Source organism: Pristis pectinata, chromosome 28 (genome assembly GCF_009764475.1).
Source record: "Pristis pectinata isolate sPriPec2 chromosome 28, sPriPec2.1.pri, whole genome shotgun sequence".
In the NCBI taxonomy this organism is placed as follows: Eukaryota; Metazoa; Chordata; class Chondrichthyes; order Rhinopristiformes; family Pristidae; genus Pristis; species Pristis pectinata.
Genome location: NC_067432.1, coordinates 25,148,195 through 25,166,001, shown reverse-complemented (window position 1 = coordinate 25,166,001; position 17,807 = coordinate 25,148,195). Strand labels below are relative to the sequence as shown.

At 46.3% G+C, this 17,807-nt stretch overlaps 1 protein-coding gene across 1 annotated transcript in view; it reads right to left on the bottom strand.

Moving 5' to 3' along the window:
• Positions 1–17,807, bottom strand: part of adamts17 (ADAM metallopeptidase with thrombospondin type 1 motif, 17) — a 357,749-nt gene that overhangs the window by 172,765 nt on the left and 167,177 nt on the right. Inside the window, 2 exon segments of the mRNA XM_052040638.1 lie at positions 9,794–9,944; positions 15,516–15,656. Coding sequence (XP_051896598.1) covers positions 9,794–9,944; positions 15,516–15,656 — 292 coding nt within the window.

Genomic DNA, 17,807 nt, shown 5'->3' with positions numbered 1-17,807 from the left:
CCCAACAGCTATATTAATTCCCGCCAGGATATTGGACCCCTTGGACTTCAGGTGTAATACATCCTTTGTGAATAGGTCATACCTCTCCCAAAAAAGGTCCCAATGATCCAAGAACTTGAAGCCCTGCCCCCTGCACCAGTCACTCAGCCATGCATTCATCTGCCAGATCTTTCTATTCTTACTTCCATTAGCACGTGGCACAGGTAGTAATCCTGAGATTACTACCCTGGAGGTCCTGCTTCCCAACCTTCTTCCTAGCTTCTTGTAATCTTCCTTCAGGACCTCCTCTCTTTTTCTACCTATGTCATTGGTACCTACATGTGCCAGACTTCTGAATGATCACCCTCACCCCTCAGAATATTCTGGACCTGGTCCGAGACATCCCGTACCTTAGCACCAGGGAGGCAACACACCATCGGGATACTGTTGTCAGGTTCACAGAATCTCTTATCTGTTCCCCTCGCTATAGAATCCCCAATGACCACTGCATTTCTCCTTGCCCGCTGGACCATGGCACCAGGTACGGTGCCAAACTCCTGTTTGCCATGGTCTTCCTCTGTAAAGTCATCCTCTCCAACAGAATCTAAAATGAGATACCGATTTTTGAGGGGGACCGCCACAGAGGTACTCTCAACAAATTCTTTATAGCTTCTGTCTATCTTCTCCTCACTCTCCCTAATCAGCCGAAGGTCATCGAGCTGCAGCTCAGGTCCCAACACGATCCCTGAGGAGCCGATTCTCAATGCACTTTGCACAGATGTAGTCCTCGGGAAAGCTGGTAGTCTCCCAGGGTCCCCACATCTGGTACTCCAAACATAACACTAGATGCTGCCTGATCTGCTGAGTTCCTCCAGCATTTTATGTGTGTTGATATATTTTGGGAGAACTAACAATTCTGGGATTCACAATGAACTGTAGGACTCCAGAAACTACCAAGGGATAAAGGTATCTTGGTGCATATGTCCAAGGATACCTGAAGGCAGCAGCACAGGTAGTTAAGATGGTTAAAAAGGCATATGGAATACTTGTTTTCATTAACTGGAGCACAGAATAAAAGGGCAGGAAGGTCATGGTATAAACTATAAAACAGTAGTTAGCTACACTTGGAGTACTGTGTGCAGTTCTGGCTGCCACACTATAGGAAGGATGTGAATGCACTGGAGAGGGTGCAGAGGTTGCCCGAGGTGGACCGCTTCAGTTATGAGGGGAGATTGGACAGGTTTGCTTGTCTTCTTTGAAGCAGTGAAGGCTGAGGGGTGACCTGACTGAGGTTTACTGAAGCATAAGAGGAATAGATTGGGCAGATAGTGACAGACCTTAGCAGAGGTTTCCAGGACCAGAGAACATGGGTTTAAGGTAAGGGGTAGGAGACTAGTCAGAATTTCAGGAAGATTTTCTTTTCACCCAGAGTTGGTTGAAGTCTGGCATGCACTGTCTGAGGGTTGGGAGAAGCAAGTATTCTCCCAACATTTAACTACTTAGAGTAGCACATGAAACACCACCGCATAGAAGGCTATGGGCTGAGCATTGGGAAAGGGGATGAGCACAGATATGTGCTTGATGGCCAGCGGAGACATGGTGGTCGAAGCCCTTGTTTCCGTACTATATGACTATCACATGAAGTTGAACTGGCCGAGGACTGGTTTCTGTGACGGTGGAGACTTCAGAAGAGGGCAGAGATGGACCCTCTGGCATGAACTTCTGACTGACCATTACTGGAAATGCTTCAGCACCCATACGGTGGGCTCTGCCTGCGTCGAGGATGGAGCCTCCTCATCCTGAGCACTGTTTAATTAAGATTTATTTATTTATTAGTCACATGTAGATTGAAACACCCAGTGAAATACATCTTTTTGCGTTACAGAGAATGTGCTGGAGACAACCCGCAAGTGTTGCCATGCTTCCAATGCCAACACAGCATGCCCACAGCTCCTAACCCATACGTCTTTGGAATGTGGGAGGAAACTGGAGCACCTGGAGGAAACCCACGCAGACATGGGCAGAACATACAAACTCCTTACAGACAGCGGCCGGAATTGAACCTGGGTCATTGGCGCTGCAATAGTGTTACGCTAACCGCTGCACTACAGTGCCGCCCCTTGTCCACCATCATTCACAGCTGGATGTGCAGGAGTGCGGACTGATCTGTTAGTGCTGGGTTAGCTTCTGCATGCACTTTCTGCTGTCAGTACGCACATGCTCTGGTGTCGTAGCTTCACCAGCTTGGCTTGTCTGAGGTACAGCTAGTACTGCTCCTGGCTCATTGAAACAGAATTGGCCGTGTTTTGAAGGCAGTGGTAGAGCGAGGGATATGCTGGGGCCTGAGGTTACGGACGGTACTGGAGTATACTCCCAATGTTGCTTTGTTTTATGGATGCTGAGGTCTGAGCTGCTAGATTCATTATGAATTGCTCCCATTTAGCATGATAACTGTGCCACACCAGCAAAGAAAGCCCCAGTGTAACTGCCTCCATAATATTACATCATTGTAATAATCATTCCTGGAGTACTCAATCCCATTCTAAATGAACTGCCTGCAAGCTTAAAGAATGCAATCCCACCTCAAGAACACACTGTAATTCAGCATGCAGCTCTGGGCCACTTGAGCAGAAGCTTTATTGCTCCTTCTCATATCATGTAGCTGCTTTCCTCTGTGACTGTGACCCCCTGCAGGGCCAGCATGCAAGGTCACTCTCCATCCAGAATATACTCTATCCTTCCATGGTATATCAGCCAGCTTCACTGGCATCTAAGTACACACCAGCTGTCAGACTGTAGTGATGAAAGACCATACCCAAAAAGGTGTTATGGAGGAATATTTAAGAAAGAAAATAAATATTAAGAGTATTTGGTGCGATCCATGAGATTACAGCAGGATTGCAGCCTCCCCTAACCTAGAACTGAATAAAATGAACAACAAGTGAACAGAATTTCCTTTGACAGTTAAGGAAATCGAAGAAAAGGGGTGTTAAGGTATGAATTATGTTGAAAGAATGTGGCAGAAGGCTGGATCCCACACAAGTCAGACCTGTGGAGGGAGAAACAGAATTAACGTTTCAGGTCAATGAGTTTCCACAAGAAGAGGGAAAAGTTAGAAAATGGGCAACTTTACATTGCAGAGAGTGAGAGAGCAGGAGGAAAAGGGGAACATCTGTGAGCAAGATCAAATAGGCCTAGTGTGGCGTCCCCTGAGAGAAGGAGATGCTGGGTGGTTATTGGCAGCTGATCTACCTGGAAAAGGCATGAGAAGTGGGAAGGCAGAGGAGAATGAAACGAAAACATCCCGCTGGAACTGTGAGATACAGAGCACAGTGGTCACTGGAAAACTGAAATACTGGAGAATGCCGGAAAAGTCCAACACATCAAGCAGAACTGTCAGGAGAGACATGTTGGAATTGGTCAGGGATTGAAATGTAAAAAAACTACAGGTGGTGAAAATCTAAAACAATATGTTGGTTGATGCAAGGCTGGTGCAGGTTGATGCAAGGCTGGTGCAGGTGAAGGTACGGATCAGTCACCAGTCTCCACAATCATCGGATAATCTCCGTAATTTCTGCCACTTTCAATGAGACCCTACCACCAGACACATTGTTCCCTCTCCTCCTCTAACACTCACACCCTCCTCAAAACTGCAAGAGATACAAACCCTGACTTTGGCCGGTAAGCGTAGTGTGGGGGCTGGGGGTGGGATACAAGGTCAGAAGGTGAGGACAGAGGTGGGCAGGGGAACAGAGGGTCCTGATGCAGGGTTTCATCCCGAAACGTCGACCATTTCCTTCCTCCCACATGACCCTCTGAGTTCCTCCCGCACATACCTGACCTTTTATGCTTTCCCTTCCCAGCTTCAAGGAACCCAAACACTCCTTCCAGGTGAAGGAGTGATTCAGTAGCTCTTCACCCAGTTTAGTGAACAGCACTCTGTGGTCACAATGTGGTCTCCTCATGTGGTACGTGGTAAACACAGATTGGATGACCACTTTGCAGAACACCTTTCATCATGTGGTGGAGGAGGGAATGGGGTGTCAACCTGCGTCATTCGCTCTCCACAGATGCTGCCTGACCTGATGAGTGTTTCCAACATTTTCTGGTTTCGCTTTAGGTTTTGAGCATCTGTGGTTTTTTGCTTTCCAATTCCTGACCAGCACCAAAGTAACTCAGTTTTTCTCTCTCCACAGATGCTGCCTGACCTGCTGACTCTTCCAAACACTCTCCTTTATTTCAGATTTCAAGCAACTGCTGAATTGCTGTGTTCTGTACCTCACCGTTCCCGCAGTTGTTCTTGGCTCCTCTGGTTTTCCTCTGTTTACATCTCCTCCAGACAGATTGGCTGCGATTAACAAGACTTCACCACCCTCTCTCAGTCGACACCAATCAGTGCACAGGCCAGCCCTGGGTTATGAACTCCTGACTTACGGACACCCCTACATGTGAATGAGTTCCCATCATGTTATTAAATTCAAAAGTCCAACGTATAGCTTTCCTACAAATGTCAGAATGATATACGTTGGACTCCACTTTCTCTACTTTTACTAATTGTTCCTTCTAATCAGTCTTGTGTGCTTCTGATGCCATTCATTACAATATTGTGGAGGTATAGTTACCATATTGAGTGTTTTTTGTGTACTTTCCGATTTATGGACAAAATTGACTTATGAAAGTCTATAAAAACAGAATCTGTTTGTTACCGGGGGTATCCTGTAATCCATTCTCTCTCGGTCTGTCCCCTATCACAGACATTCCCTCAATTCTCCCCACCACCCCCACCTTCTTAGCAACTTAAGACAAGCCTGTTTCCTGATATTCCCATTCTTATGAAAGGTCTTTGACCTGAAAAATTCTCTGTTTTTCACTCCACAGTTGCTGCCTGAACTACAGAGTATTTGGAACATTTTGAATTTTTATTTCAGACTTACACCTAGAGTTTTTTCTTGTTGTCCACACCAACACAGAGTGTGTCCTTGTCCTGAAGCAGAATGTAAATTTGGTTGCAATCTAATCTAAAATAACCCAGAGCTGTGAGATTGTTACAGACAAACATTCCATGGGATTTCATGGCAAGACATCACCCGTTGACAGCAGGTGCTGTGTTGTGGGGTTCTTCACTGCTATCCAAACTCCTGAGATATTTGAGCCTGGAGGTTCAAGTGCATTCACAGCAGTGCAGAGATAGGTGCAGCAGCACAAGCCAAGGACCAGCAGCTCTACCACCCAGAGTCTCATCTGGCATTGCACAACATTAGTAACGAGAAGTGCTGACCACTGACCAGGACTGGGGGACAGTAGAGGTTCAGGAGATCAGGTGGTGGGGAATTGGGGGTCAGAGTCTGGGCCTCAGAGAGATCATGATATCAGGAGTTTGTGTGCGATACTTGTGTGTGTGTGTGTGTGTGTGTGTGTGTGTGTGTGTGTATGGTGGGGGGGGGAGGAGACGGGGGGTGGGGGGAGACTGGTCAAAGCTGAAGGTGAGTAAGGGATTTACCTGAGACCATTGCCCCAGGGCTCCAATCAGAGCACTACGTAGGCAATGACATCCTCATGTGCATCACTGATGCAAAATTACATCAGGGCGATTCACACCCGGAAGAGCCTGATTGTACTGTAGTGAGGTGAAGCAAGAAAGAAACAGTCTATCACGTCCCACTCCTGAAAACAATCTAAACATTAAAAAAAAGTCTTCATCATATGATATTAAAATGTTCTAAACACACTCTGTCCTCGAGTGTAATAAGTTTGGTTACAAATTTCCCCGAGATATCAGCGTCAAACATTTTGGAGAAGTACAAGGGGAGGGAAATTAGAATGGACTCTCACAGGCAGAAAACTCTAACCCTCTGAACAAGAGTCTTCCTCCCACACTGCATGTTCATGATCCCACACCGAGCGAGGAAGATAAAGGGCGAGATCTAGAACAAATACACCAGTGCCAAGTGCGAGTGAAGAGATGGAAAATAAATAGGTTTTTCTTCTTTGCAATATCTCCAGTCAACTTTTCTGTATCATCCATAACCCAGCATAGGACACAACTTCTGATGTGATAGTGCTGAGTTGGGTGTGATCCAGGGTTCATCCTTTCCGGGACACACAATGATCTGTTGTGTAGAAGCCTCAAGAATTAAGGTGGTGAGATGGGAGGAATCTGTACAGACTGGAGGGTGCTGCACCTAAGCTGAAGTAGGTAAAGGATAGACTGAAGGGTGGGCAAGTATTTCAACTAAATGTGAGAATGCAAGAGAAGCTGTACCAATGGGACTACAAATCAACATATCAAAGGTCCAATTTTTTGCCTCACTTTTTTACTGAGGAGAAGGCAGGTGATTATTTGTTTTGGAAAATGACAGAGTATTGCAGGGAAGCTGCAGGACTGGTCTCATTACTCACAGCATGTTTGCCAAACAGCTGTGCAAACTTAAGGTGAATTTGTCTCAGGGGCCGGATAAGATAGAACCAAGCATCCTCATGGAAGTAAGGGAGGAAATTGCAATAACTCAGCCATAAATCTTCCAGAAATTTCTGAATACGAGAGAGGTGCCTGAGGCAGAAAGGCAACTACAGGCCTGCGAGTTTGACACCCATGTGGGATCACAGAACATCTGGATGGGACTGTTACAGGAGCAGAAAATATATCGTCTAGATTCATGGATAGGAAGGTTTGGCCAATCTAAGTTACTAGATTTCATTGAGGATGAAGTGAAGGTGCTCATGAAGGAAGACAATGGATTGATCTGTATGGATTGCAGGAAAACAAAATCTGGAAATAAGATCAGAATTCCTCTGGGAAAGCTGTTAATAAAAATAAAGAAACCTAGAATTAGTGGAAGTACCAACAGGTTATCAAAGAACTGGGAGTCACTGACATAGTGGCTGTTTGTATTTGATGCAAAACAGACTGCCAAGCTGGCTTGGGTAAATTCGAGGAGAGGGTGAGACTACTTGAATATTTGAGACAGCAGCTGGAATTCAGTGAACAGAAATGCAAGGTGCTTCATGTGGAAATAAAAAATCCAGCAGTGACTTTACTTAAATGGAAAGAAACTGCTGTGTATGGAAAATGAAAGACATCTGGGAATCCTGATTTGGAAAGTTAACCTGTTGCAGCAGCCTCAGTGAGTACACAAGTCAGTTGTAGGGATCCAGGGAAGGATTAATATTGAACTGATATAGCAGAGTAACCCAAACAGACTTAGAGTTTCATTCAGTTTTGGTCAGCGCAGTACAGAGAGGATTCTGGCCACCAGAGAGGGCACCAGGTTGATCGAGAGGCTGGAGGGTTTGAGTTATGTGCAATAATTATGTTCTCTGAAAAGTGTGCAACTCCTGGGCATGCAGGCCTTCCTAAAATCTGCATCAACTACGTCTGGGGCCTGTATGGAAAGCCTCCTCCCCCCATATCCAAACAGTATCCCTACACCCTCAACCAACACCAACCCCTATCCCACCACACCCCAGCAACAGCCAAGATGTGCCATTCTTGTGTCACCAGCAGAGTACAGTAAAGGGTAGGTTTGGATAGCTGGTCTTCGTATCCATCTGGTCTTTATTGTTCTGTTCATGTTCTTTAATCAGCTCCATATGTTCACAGAAAATGCTTGACAAGGGCGAGGTCAAGACTTCAAGAAATTCAAGCAAGAACAAAGCCCCTATTTTATAAGTCTCTCTTGCTGCCACTGTGGCACATGTGTTTCCAAGCTTCAGTTTGCTCGGAGTGCAGCGGTTTAGGTGGTGTTTGCTGTCAAGTAATGTTACAGTTGTGGCTTTCATTTATTGACTGACATCTGCAAGGCCAACATTAAAATGAAGAGTCCCACCAAAGCCTCGCTCACTCCTGTAGGTCAGGGTGAAAAATGGGGTCCTGTGTTAATAATGTCAGGTCCTTCAAGCTCTCTCCTGATACCCTTGGCTCACCACAGGAGCACAGGGACCTCAGGCACCGGAAGGCAGGAAGCGGAGGAAGAGATTGTTCTAACATCCACTTGGAGGAGTCAAAATCTGGAGAAGAAGGAGACTGAACCAGCAAGGGAGAGGAGTCATTTAGAAGGAGAGGGAGTGAGGAGGGACTGACAGTAGGAGAGGGGCAAGGTAGAGACGGGAAAATGTGAGGAGAGAGAGAGAGATGGGAGAAGCTGAGTGGCTCGGGTGACTGGAGAAAGAAGAAGGGGAAAGAGGCTGAGAGGGGAGGAAAAGCAAAGAGGGAGCAGGAGCAAAGGGGAGAACAAAGAGGGATAGACTGGGGGAAGGAGAGTGGAAAAATACTGGGGAAGAGAGGAAGAGATGCAGGGAAAAAGGAAGGAGATTAGAGAGAGTCAGGAAGAACTGGATGAAGGAAGAGGAGGGGAAATGAATGAATTGATGGATGCAGCAGTTAATTTGCGTGGAAAGGACAGGAGGAAGAGAGGGAAAGCGGAAAAAGAATAGGAGAAAAGCTGGGAGGAGATGGGAAGGAGGGGAAGAAAAAGACGGAGAAAAGCCAGAAGGAAAAAATAGGAAGATGGGAAGGAGGTTACAGAGCCTGCATGCTTCTGTGAAGGGAGAGCTTTTTCCAAACTGTGGTTAGACTTGGCATTTGAATTCTCCCTTTATTGTGGGGTGGTAGCCAGTTTGTGTTGACTTTAATGTTACAGTGTGAGAGGCAGAGCTGCCTCTGTGGGAGGAGCACTGCTAGCAGTGTGTGGATTGGGGTGGTTTCTTGAGGGTGGTGTACAGCTATGTGTTGTGAGGATGGTGATGGAGTGTTGTTCATCCAGTAGCGGTGAGGGTTGAGGTGTGAGAGATAGGGGGTGTTCCTTGTTCTGCTAACGCAACATCCCATGGCTGCAGGAACACTGACAGTTTTCATTGCATGGGGCATCACATTTTCACAGCAATGGATTCAGAGAGTAGGCTTCAGAAAAAATTGCTCCAGGATTTAGATGACTGTTGATGGTGTGCAATGTGATTGTCGTGTTTCCCACCTTGAAACAGTGGTTACACATCAGAACTACTTTATTGGTTGTGCAATGTTTTAGAGCAGACTGGGAGGGATGTGTTAGGCACCATTGCAATGAAAGTATTTACCCTTCAATTCTGTCTGTGTGGAGATGGGTTGTTCACTCGCAGGTACTTTCAGGAGTTGGTAGACTGCCAGGGTCATTTTAACCCATTGTCAAAAGATCTAATTCCTTCCAACATTTAGGTTGATACTCCACAAGTTGCTTTATATTTCCTTTCATTTGCAGCTGAAGAGTTCTTTGAAATGAGTGGTGACTGGAGAAGGCAAAGACAGCGTGTGAGAGACCAGAGGAGGCAGATCTTATGTGTGTGAGACAGGAGGAGGGTGTGTGCGTGTGTGTGTGTGTGTGTGTGTGTGTGTGTGTGTGTGCACGCGTGCGCGCACACACGCGCGTGAGTGAGAGAGATGGGAGGAGATACAGACTGTGTGTGACTGTAGGAAGCGAGACTGAATGTGTGAAGCATTCCTGCTTCTCACAGCCCACAACCAAAGTTTTACTCTCACTGCTGCGGCCGAGTAGGAAAACCACAGCAGCTTCCTTGCTCAACCCAACACTAAAAGATAACTGGGCTGTAAATGTCCTAGTCCAACATAACATTGCAGAAATCCACAAGCCTGCTGGCTGGCGTAGAACATGAGCTATCTGTTTGCAGAAACCTGGGCAGGTGAAAAGTTCACTGAATATCTGAAAGTTTACATTGCAAGTGGGCATGAAATGTGTCTTTTTTAACTGCGTTCACTCTCACAACACAAAATCCCAGCAAATACAATCCAGCAACCACTTAGGAGAATGCCCTATAAAATTACCTCCATTTCTTTGCAGAAGGTTGCATTGATTCCAAAAAGAATCTGACACTGTTCATCAGCGCTGTAGTGCATGCCCGGCAACTTCGGTGGGAGCCTTGTTGCATGGTGACTTCTTGGATCGGTTTCCAGGAGGCAAGAACTAGCCTTTGACCTTTTAACACATATAAAAGTTTAAATTACGTTGAGCTCTGCAGAGCAAGCTAAACAATGCTAACAGTTCCAACAAAAGGCACAACAAAGCCTTCAAGCTTCTTCCATCAGCCTTCCTTGAGCCTGAATTCTCCTGTCAATCAGTTTCAGAGAATATAGAACAGGAACAGAATACAGTACAGGAACAGGCCCTTCAGCCCACAATGTCTGTACTGAAGATGATGCCAAATTAAACTAAATCTCTTCTCCCTTGCACATAATCCACATCCCTCCATTTCCTGCATATTCATGTGTCTGCCCAAAAGCCTATTAAACACCAACGCTGTATCTGCTTCCACCACCACCTCTGGCAGCCTGTTCCAGGTACCTAGCACTTTCTGTGTAAAAGATTTGCCCTGCACATTTTCTTTAAACTTTCCCCCTCTCATGTTAATCAGAATCAGAAGCAGATTTATTATCACTGACATATGACGTGAATTTGTTGTTTTGCAGCAGCAGTACAGTGCAAAGACACAAAAATCAATAAATTACGAAAATAAATAAATAGTGCAAAAAAAGGAACAATGAGGTAGTGTTCATGGGCCATTCAGAAATCTGATAGTAGAAGGGGAGAGACTGTTCCTAAATCATTGAGTGTGTGTCTTCAGGCTCCTGTACCTCCTCCCTGATGGTAGTAATGAGAAGAGGGCATGTCCCGGATGGTGAGGGTCCTTAATGATGGATGCTGCCATCTTGAGGCACTGTCTCTTGGAGACGTCCTCGATGGTGGGGAAGGTTGTGCCCATGATGGAGCTGGCTGAGTCTACAACCCTCTGCAACCTCCTATGATCCTGTGCATTGGAGCCTCCACACCAGGCTGTGATGCAACCAGCCAGAATGCTCTCCGCCATACATCTATAGAAATTTGTAAGAGTCTTTGGTGACATACCAAATCTCCTCAAACTCCTAATGAAGTAGAGCCCTCTTTGTGATTGCATCGATGTGTTGGGCCCAGGATAGATCCCCTGAGATGTTGACACCCAGGAACTTGAAGCTGCTCACCCGTACCACCGCTGACCCCTCAATGAGGACTGGTGTGTGTTCTCCCGACCTCCCCTTCCTGAAGTCTACAATCAGTTCCTTGGTCTTGCTGACGTTGAGTGCCTTAAATGCATGTTTGCTAGTATTTGAAAATTAGTTACTTGTAGTTTCAATTTAAACATTTTTAATTGATCACCAATGTCAACAGCTTTTTGTGAGGGATGGTTCCAGACTACTACTCACCTTTGTGTGAGAATTGCTTTCTGCCAATGGAAGGTGCACTGACTGTTCAGACCCTTAACAAGATCTTCCTTTCATCAGGATCACGGCTAATCTGACCTGGACCCCAGCTCCACTTCTCCACTGGTCCCCATAATCCTCGGCTCCTGTCACTCTGTGGCCTCTGTAGAACAGTATTTTCTTCAACCCTACTCGGCAACCTCCCTCACTTCTTTTTTCGGCACATTGATAGGTAGTCGAGACAGTTGATGTTTCGGGTCGAAACCCTGCATCAGTCCAGATGAAGGGTCTCAACCCAAAACGTCAACTGCCCATTTCTCTCCACAGATGCTGCCTGCCCCACAGAGTTCCTCCAGCATTTTGTTTGTTATCTCTGACCCTTGACTTCTCTGTCTCGATCTCAGGAGACAGCTTTACAACCAGTGTCCAATACAAGCCCACAGGCTCCCCCACAACTATTTTGACTGGATTTCTCTCCTGCTGTTTCTGGTAACGACACTGCTCCATTATTCCAGTTTCTCTGTCACACCTATTTTGATGTCACCACATCCACCAGTGCCTCTGTGGTATCTTCCCTTCTCCTCTTCTTTTGCTTTCCCTCCATCATTGCCGACTCTCAACTGTGTTCTAACTCCCGTACTTCTGCTCTCTTTCATCTCCTCCTACCTAGAGCGAGGATAGGGATTCCCTTGTCCTCACCTTTTTCCTCACTGGTCTCCACATTCAACACATCATCTTCCATTATTTCTAACACTTCCAATGCCACCACCAGACACATCGTCCCCTCCCTTCCCCTTTCAGCATTCAGAAGAACTGTTCTCTTTGCAACACTTCCATCTCCAATCCCCATTCCCCTTCTCATTGCACTTCTCATTGGAGTTCAAATCCTGCCCTTTTACCTCTTCCTTTCCCACCATCCAGGGATCTAAACAAACTCCTAGTGTACTGCACTCAGTGCTCACAATTCAGGCTCCTCTACACTGGGGAAACCTCATGTGGATTGGGTGACCACTTTGCAGAACACCGCTGTTCAGCCTGCAAAGGAGACCCTGACCTTCCCATCGCCTGTCACTTTAATTCTTCCCCTGCTCTCCCACTCCCATTCTGACTTTTTTGTCTTTAGCTTCCTACCCTGGTTCAATGTCATTTCTAACGTTAAAGCCCTCAGGACTCAACAACGAACTCAAAAGTTTCAGATCATCAGCTCCTGCTCTTTGTATCCCACATCCACAGCACTCATTTTCTTTCTCTGTCCTCTTCTGGTAGTTTCATCTTCTCACAGACCTTCCTTTGTGTTCTCTCTGCCCCTTCCCCCTTTCTCTGCCACTTAAAACTGACAAGAGGTCATCGACCTGAAATATTAACTCTGTTCCTCTCACCAAAGATGCTGCTCCACCAGTTGGGTATCTCCATTTCTTTCGGCTTCTATTTCTTAATTCCCCTCTAGTCAAAAAACACCCATTTTAGATGTACTTAATAACCTAACATCCACAGCTCTTTGAGGTAGTGGATTCCAAAGATTCGCAACCTTCTGAAAGAGATAAATTCTCATTATCTGTCTCTCAGATGGATGATCCTTCACCCTGAACGTCTGCCCTAAGTTCTAGATAGTCCCTTCAGGAACAACATCTTCACAGCATTTATTCTGCCAATCCCCCTCTGAATCTTATATTTCAATGAGATCTCTTCTCATTCTTCTGAATTCCAGGAACTATAGGACCAAGCTGCTCAATCTTTCCTTACAAGACACCCCTATATTACAGGAATTAATCTACTGAACCTTCTCTACATCATCTCCAATGCAAAGCTCCCATATTTAATTAGGAGACAAAAACTGTACACGGTACTCTATGGGTTTTTTTTGGGGGGTGGAGGGGGGAATGCACCAATGGTCTATGTTGTTCCAGCAAAACATCCTTACATTTGTACTCCACCTGTCTGCAATAAAGCCTGACATTTCATCTGCTCCCATAATCACTTGCTGTACCTGGATGCTAACTTTTAATGAGGACACCAAGATGTCCCAGAGCCACAATTTTCAGTGAACCTTTAGGAACTAGAAACAGCTGTAGTCCGTTTGGCCCCTCAAGTTTATTCCAGCACTTAATTCAATCGTAGCAGATCTGCACCTTAATTCCATCTCTCCAACTTGGTTCCTCACCACTTAACACCCTTGCCTAACAATCACAATTTGCGATTGAGCTCCGGGTTCACGCTTGTGGGATTAGAATGTTCCAGATTTGCATTACACTTGTGTGAAGCAATGATTTCTGGCATCAGCCCTCAACAGCCTTGCTCGGATTTTGAAGTTGTTCCCCCTTGCTCTGGACTCTCTCACCAGAGGAAGTCACTGCTCTCTGGCATCTCAAACATCTCAATTGTATCACCACTTAATGACACAACATCCGTCACAAGGGTTCCACCCCTGGGTTACACCATTATATGATTAAGTATTAGGCTGTATAGAATATATTCTATATTTCTATTTTGCTTCTGACATAGTCGGAGGCCATTTTAGCCCCTCAAGTCTGTACCAACTCTCAGTTCAATTCCATTTCTCACTCATTTTCCCTGTAATCCATTCTTCCCATATTCCCATCAGCTCCCCCCCCCCCCAGATTCTACTACCCAGTTACCCACTATGGGCAATTTACAGTGGCCAAGTAAACGTCCAACCTGCACGGCTTTGGGATGTGGGAGGAAACCAGAGCACCAGAGGAAACTTGTGGTCACTGGGAGAACGTGCAAGATCCACACACACAACACCAGGGGTCAGGATTGAACCCGGGTCACTGGAGCTGTGAGGCAGCGGCTCTACCAGCTGTGCCACCGTGCCACTCATATAGTAGAGATCTGCCTCACTGTATGTGAGAGGATGGATCAGGCAGGCTTAAAACTTGTAACAATTCCCAAGTGCTCCACAGCCGGGAGTGTTTAACAGCTCAGGTCACCGTGTTGCTTCCATTGGATATTTACCTGCCACATAATCTGTTTCCTATCACTGCGCTGACCAAAATGTCAATGAATTGTAAAAAAAGATCAAAAAGTTAAGCAGCAGGAGGGTGTCCCAATGCATGGAGCTGTGAGCTTACTAACACAACGACCATTTGCAGCAATCATAGAGATGTGGTTAAAAAAACTGGAAGATTTTTGTCCACAGCCTGTCATTCTTCATCCTCAAGTACATGTTCATTACCCTTTTTAATTTTTTTTTCTGGAACCAGTCCCTTTCAGCATTTCCTGCACAATGTCCTGGATCTCAATGAATTTGGAAAATTGCCCAGATATGTCCTGTTCATAAAACTGGCTGATTACCGGCCCATCAATCTGCCGCCAATCATCAAAGTGGGGGAAGTTGCCATCAAACAGCACTTGCTCACCAATAACCAGCTCAGTGTCCAGTTTGGTCTTCAACAGAACCACACCCCCCCTGAGCTCATCACAAACGTGGACCTAAGAACTAAATTCTACCAGTGAGGTGAGAGTGCTGCCCTTGTTGTCAAGGTAATATTTATCTGATTATAACATCAAAGAGTCCCAGTAAATCTGAAATCAATGGACATCAAAGGGAAAAATCTCCAGTGACTGGAGTCATGCATTATGCAAAGGAAAATGGCTGTGGTTGCTGAAGGTCATTCATCTCAGTCCCTGGACATCACTGCAGGAGTTCCACAGAGTAGTGTTCTGGGCCCAGCCGTCTTCAGCTGCATCATCAATGATCTTCCTTCTATCACACAGTCAGAAGTGAGGACATTCACTGATGACTGCACAGTGTTCAATCCCATTCACAACTCCTCAACAAATAAATGCAGCCCACATCTAGATACAGCAAGATCCAACGTCATTCAGGCCTGGGGTGAGTAACGTGCCAGGCAATGACCATCTCCAACAAGAGAGAGTGTAACCACTTATCCCTGACATCATGTGGCATTACCATCACTGAATCCCTCAGTACCAACATCCAGGGGGTCACCACTGATTGGAAATTCAACTGAATCAGCCACATATACATTGTGGCTACAAGAGCAGGTCAGGAGCTGGGTATCCTGTGGCTAGTGACTCACCTCCTGACACCCCAAAGCCTTTCCAGCCTCTACAAGGCACAATTCAGGAGCCTGATAAAATTCACTCTACTTCCCTGGCTGAGTGCCACTATGATTATAACTGCCTCACTACAGAGAGATTATGGGGCTCCTGAGGTTGTCTGAGCAGTAGAACGCCATGTACATGCAGAGCAGTTGCATTGAGTGATGTATTCCAGGAGATACTCTCTAAACAAAATGTTACCACTTAAATGAAGAACAAGTCCTACCTTAGGAAATTCTCCAGGTCGTCGTGGCTACAGGCTGACCAGGAGAGATCACTTGGGTTCTTCCCTTTGACCCACTCGCCGGACATGATGTGGAAATGTTCACCACAGGAAGAATGATCATCGTCATGGCTCATCCCCAGGCTGTCGAAAGAAACAAGAAGGAAGCGAAGCAGAGGGGAGGGGGTAGTAGAAGAGGGATGAGGGGAAGGAGGGAGGTGAAGAAGTAAAAATATCAGAGGAGGAGAGCGGGGAAGAGACAGGGTGAAGGGGGAGGGATGGAGAAGACAGAGAGAGAGAAAGAAGGGTATAGAGTGACATGCAGAGATAGGGGTAGAGAGAAGGGTACAGAGGGAGATGAGGAGGGGAGAGAGGGCAGGAGTAGGAGAGAGTATGTGAATTAAGAAGAGGCAGAGCATGAGAGAGAGCAGGAGTTTGAGACGGGAAGAGGGAGTGGAGAGGGAAGAGGCAGAACAAATGGGAATGGGAGTGATGAGAGGGAGCATGCAAGCAAGGGCCAGGGAGATGGAATGACAGAAGTGGAGCAGGATGGGGGGGAGATGGAGAGGAGACAGTCAGTGAGACAGAGATGGTAGAGAGGGAAGAGGAGAGACAGGGAAGAGCAGAGAGAGGCAGCGGGAGTGCGCATGCGTGCAGGAGGAAGTGAGGAGTGAGCAGAAAGGGAGAAAGTGGGAGAATGGGTGATGGTGGGAGAGAAAAGTGTGAGCATAATTCACAGCAACTAGTCCAGATGTTGTATCTGACAGGTGTGTCCCACATAATCATCTAGTATTAGATTTCTTGCAATCCACTATTAGAAAATCCACACTATAATTAGCGCCTGATTTACTGGACTACAGCTGTAAAGTGCTAGCCAGTAAATCTGCAAAACACCTGGTTTAAATTACAGTTTGCAGCAGGAACAGAACCTTATCCATGATTGTCACCCGTGTGTGGGGGTCCAGCTGTGATTAAGCATCCTGCTCCATTTCTGGAACCAATAGCTCCCCAAGCTCAGATGAACTCCCATTTCCATGCTTCTGTGGATTGAATGTCCACACCCAACCCAGCATTCCCGCTGAGGCTGCGGAGGTTCCCTGCACTGAGTGCCAGGTCCGTGGTGGGCAGCAGGGAGGTCTCAGTGTGCAGGGAGGGAGCTGATCAGTGCACTGAAACACTGATATTTTCTCCTCTGCTCCCTGAATCCAAGGAAGTATCTGTGACAGCTTTGGGAGAAAGATGTCCATGGATTCACCCATACTTTACCATGGAAATGGTTTTATAAAAATAAAATAAGATTTCTTTATTAGTCACATGTACATTGAAATACACAGTGAAATGCATCTTTGCGTAGAATGTTCTGGGGGCAGCCCATAAGTGTCGACGCTTCCAGCGCCAACATAGCATGGCCACAACTTCCTAACCCGTATGTCTTTGGAATGTGGGGGGAAACCAGAGCACCGAGAGGAAACCCATGCAGTCATGGGGAGAACGTACAAACTTCTTATAGACAGCGGCCAGAATTGAACCCAGGTCGCTGGTGCTGTAATAATGTTACGCTAACCGCTACACTACCATGCCGCAACAATGCACTGGAGAGAGGGTAAGACATATTCATGTTTGCAAATTGAAGATCTCTATTTTCAGACACCTTAACTTTCATTCATTAATCAGTTCGGCCTTAACAAACCACTATTGATTGACAGAATCCACCTGAAGCCAGGGCAGAGCACAGCATTTCCAAAATTCCCCTCCAGCTTTCCACTCCCGCCTGCGGAGTGCTGTGCCTGGTTGTCTCCCTGTTCCCTTATACCATGGGGATTAACTAGGGGACTTCAACTCCTGTAATCCACCACTTCTTCATTTGGGATTTCCATTCTGTGTTCTGAAAAGGCTTCAGCTGAACCTGCATCCACTGAGAGCTAACATGCATCCTGCTGAAGGCCCTTCAAATGCCCCAGTAACATCGATCCCACATGGAATCTATTGGCAATAAAAAAGCACCTCACATCTTGGTACTGTGCATGACTGAAAACATAGCTTAAGCTCCACAAAATCATTGCAGCATCTTCTCTCTGTACTCAGTGCCAGGTTATCACTCCAAACTCCCGGGCAGCTGACCATCCTGATTTGCAGTTGACCCGTTTGGGCAGAATGGACATGGGATAGGCACAAGTAGCTGAAGGCGGGAGTTCACTCTGGACCACCTTCATCCACAAGGAATGGACCCCAGCATTTCACATCCTGTTTCCCAGTAATACTTCTCCACGGCTGCACGGGGAAGTGGAGTGGGAC